General features: G+C 40.5%; 1 protein-coding gene across 13 annotated transcripts in view; it reads left to right on the forward strand.

Annotated features, from left to right (window-relative positions):
• LOC110458542 overlaps positions 1-4,231 on the forward strand; it is a 91,310-nt gene that overhangs the window by 39,259 nt on the left and 47,820 nt on the right. For 7 of the 13 annotated variants that reach the window (XM_021510284.1, XM_021510281.1, XM_021510286.1 and 4 more), the window contains 3 exons: positions 1,328-1,512; positions 1,964-2,107; positions 3,902-3,970. In XM_021510284.1, the coding sequence (XP_021365959.1) occupies positions 1,328-1,512; positions 1,964-2,107; positions 3,902-3,970 (398 nt within the window). The remainder of the gene's footprint in view (positions 1-1,327; positions 1,513-1,963; positions 2,108-3,901; positions 3,971-4,231) is intronic. The other 6 variants (XM_021510291.1, XM_021510292.1, XM_021510293.1 and 3 more) reach the window with 3 other exon arrangements.

Below are 4,231 nucleotides of genomic sequence, written 5' to 3' on the forward strand. Positions count from 1 at the left end.
TGACTCGACATGCTTGACGCCTCCTCTGTTAGTATACCATTCGTATCTCTATTGGTGACTCGACAGGCTTGACGCCTCCTCTGATGTTGTACCATCCTTATATCTATTGGTGACTCGACATGCTGGACGCCTCCTCTGATGTTGTACCATTCGTATCTCTATTGTTGACTCGACAGGCTTGACGCCTCCTCTGATGTTGTACCATCCTTATATCTATTGTTGACTCGACAGACTTGACGCCTCCTCTGTTAGTATACCATTCGTATCTCTATTGGTGCCTCGACATGCTTGACGCCTCCTCTGTTAGTATACCATTCGTATATCTATTGGTGACTCGACAGGCTTGACGCCTCCTCTGATGTTGTACCATCCTTATGTCTATTGGTGACTCGACAGGATTGACGCCTCCTCTGTTATGATACCATTCGTATCCCTATTGGTGACTCGACAGACTTGACGTCTCCTCTGTTAGTATACCATTCGTATATCTATTGGTGACTCGACAGGCTTGACGCCTCCTCTGATGTTGAACCATCCTTATGTCTATTGGTGACTCGACATGCTTGACGCCTCCTCTGTTAGTATACCATTCGTATCCCTATTGGTGACTCGACAGACTTGACGTCTCCTCTGTTAGTATACCATTCGTATCTCTATTGGTGACTCGACAGGCTTGACGCCTCCTCTGTTGTTGTACCATCCTTATGTCTATTGGTGACTCGACAAGTATAATGCTTAGTTCTAGCTTATCCTCTCCTGGTTTGACCGTTCCTGGATTAGTGCTTTTGGTTTACACGTGTCTTTCATGCATTAATTGAACTTGGGAAACTGTTGATGTTTTAGTGGGACATGGTTTACAATTAGAACCCCTTTTCCTTTTGTTTTCACAACTTTGACTAAAATCAGATCCTATTAAACAACGATACCTTACGTTTAGGATCTGGTTTTAATCAGATTGTTCTTTTCCATTTCTTCAATTTCTATAAACGATTTTGTACCTTTGTCATGTTGTTTTTTTTTGTAATAAAATAAGATTCTTTATTATGCTGATGGCATAAAAAAAAACTAACATTGATGCATATTGGATTACGATTAGTCTTTAAATCTTATCCACTCAAGTTGTAAAAGTTGTAAGTATTACAGCACTTCATATAATGTATTATCTTTGTTCATACAAAATTTTCTAAATAATGATGTATTGGCCATATCTCGAGTACTCTGAGCCAAAGAAGTCATGGGCAGATTAAGTTATTGTCCAATTATGAGAAATGTGTTATATTCGTTTGAGTTTATAACAAGTTATCCATTTTATGGTGATCTCTCACAGATCTTCCGAGGTCGACAACCCAAGTTCTGTAACATCGTCCAACAAGTTCAGCTCCATGCACGTGACTTACGATCACCGACGCCGACGCGTCAGATGGACGAGGATTATAACGATTTTGACTACATCCGGAAGACTATCGACGGCGACATGCTCAGGCGGCGCCGGAAGTACAGTGACACTACCAGGTGAGGATTAATAGACAGGGTGTTTTCAACAACGTTCGAGTGTTTCCTAGTCACAATGACGTTTACGATGTATGCATTACGTGCATTGATTGGTTGGATGACACCCAGCTGATCTTTTAAAACATAGCTATACCGTGCTATATTGCATGTGTTGGCAAATTGATATCACGTTGAGATATGTAGTTATGAAACCAAATGTGATTTTATTTTATGAACTCTTTAAATTATTTCAACCGAACTTATATGTTAGTGTGACAGGTCCAACCAGTTAGATTCGCAAACGAAGTGTCTACTATTACACATTTGACAAACTACATAACTATAAAGTCAATGTTCTGGTACGACTCATAGTTACATGATATATATCTACTACATGTGTCTCAATGTATTTCACGGATTAGGTTTTGTTCTAGAACGACTGTTTCGTTTTGTAAAAATGCATTATATTTAGACCGAAAACAGCGTCACCTCGGGGACACCTGTCGGTTCCTACAAGTGATTCACGACGTAATGATAAGCATATCCTGTCAAAAAATCACCGACGTAACGTATCGCCCAAGCGAAAGCTAAGCAGCTGGTGTAAACGTCGGTGCGGGTGAGATAGACGTTGTATTTATTTTTATTTTTATTTGTCTCTGTCACTAGGAGCTTAGAACTAAAACATTCTGCAGACAGGTGGTCAACTTGTTTTATAATTTATTCTGTTCTGACACGATTCCTCACTAGCATGCTTGGAAAAAAAAGGTGAAATTATTATTTTGGTAAAATGAATGGGGGTCGTAACTTTACTATCTAAATATTTCACATGGTCGACAAGTACAGGATATGTTCAAACTGACATTGATACACAGGCGTTAGTGTGGACTGACATTAATACACAGGCGTTAGTGTGGACTGACATTGATACACAGGCGTTAGTGTGGACTGACATTGATACACAGGCGTTAGTGTGGACTGACATTGATAAACAGGCGTTAGTGTGGACTGACATTGAGACACAGACGTTAGTGTGGACTGACATTGATACACAGGCGTTAGTGAGGACTGACATTGATACACAGGCGATAGTGTGGCCTGACATTGATACACAGGCGATAGTGTGGCCTGACATTGATACACAGGCGTTAGTGTGGACTTACATTGATACACAGGCGTTAGTGTGGACTTACATTGATACACAGGCGTTAGTGTGGACTTACATTGATACACAGGCGTTAGTGTGGACTTACATTGATACACAGGCGTTAGTGTGGACTTACATTGATACACAGGCGTTAGTGTGGACTGACATTCATACACAGGCGTTAGTGTGGACTGACATTCATACACAGGCGTTAGTGTGGACTGACATTCATACACAGGCGTTAGTGTGGACTGACATTGCTACACAGGCGTTAGTGTGGACTGACATTGATACGTATATCTATTGGTGACTCGACAGGCTTGACGCCTCCTCTGATGTTGAACCATCCTTATGTCTATTGGTGACTCGACATGCTTGACGCCTCCTCTGTTAGTATACCATTCGTATCTCTATTGTTGACTCTATCAATGTCAGTCCACACTAACGTCTGTGTCTCAATGTCAGTCCACACTAACGCCTGTGTGGACTGACATTGATACACAGGCGTTAGTGTGGACTGACATTGATACACAGGCGTTAGTGTGGGCTGACATTGATACACAGGCGTTAGTGTGGACGACTGTTATAACGTCTACTCATACTTTATTGCCAAAGCAATTGTTTGGTAAACAAGATCAATCTTGACAAGTCTAAACAAAAATTGCGTTAGATCTAAACTGTTATTCAACTAAGTTCAATTTCATCTCAACAATGGATTTGCTTTGAATTGCGTTTAAGCACAACCTTTTAGTTAGAACCTTTCATTTAAAGCGAAAGTAAACTAGGAGAACTTTAACACCATTGTCCGAGCCTCTTTTCTCTGTCCACTTTGTACTAACAGTTGGTCAAATCGACCACATAAAAGATGAATTTACATTTAAATCAATTATAAGTTTAACGTATAGAAGCCAAGTATAACACCAACCATATCGACTAGAAATACGTTAGGCGAACCATTCGAGGAGTAACAATCGACCGGAATTACTCCGATGGACATTTCTGTAATTGGAACATAAATTGGCTTGATTTTCCGTATATGAGAATTACTGGGGTAAATGTCGTCGAGGATATGGAGAAGCCTTGTCTGGTCGAATTACTGTCTTTGATATGCATGGGTGTTGTCCATTTTAAATATTAAGACTAACAGAAGAGAAGTCCAAGGTTATCATAATAGGTGTGGACAAGAATAACAGCCAATCAGGTCTAAACGTGGATTATTTAAAGAAGCAGGCAAATTGTGATAATGAATGTGATTGGTTCTCACAGTGGTACAGAGGAACACAGTTTTGATGACGTGGACCTCAGGAAAGTCGAGCCTCCGGTTGAGGAGGAAGAGTAAGTGATGCCCTTGGGCCGGTGTGGGGCGATGTGTGCTAACCTGTCAGACATATAGCAATAACGTCCACCACCTAACAACGTTTGTCTCTTGACGACCTAATTATAATAGTTCTAACACAATTACGTTGCACCGCTAAATTTAACCATCTCGGCGTCTTGTTAATGTGTCAAAACGATTTCATTTTTATTATTTTTATTATGTGTGTATTATATTTAACAACCATAGACGTGCCGTGATTATCCCCATAGACCCCCCCC

This window comes from Mizuhopecten yessoensis, unplaced genomic scaffold, assembly GCF_002113885.1.
Source record: "Mizuhopecten yessoensis strain PY_sf001 unplaced genomic scaffold, ASM211388v2 scaffold9651, whole genome shotgun sequence".
NCBI classification, from domain to species: Eukaryota; Metazoa; Mollusca; class Bivalvia; order Pectinida; family Pectinidae; genus Mizuhopecten; species Mizuhopecten yessoensis.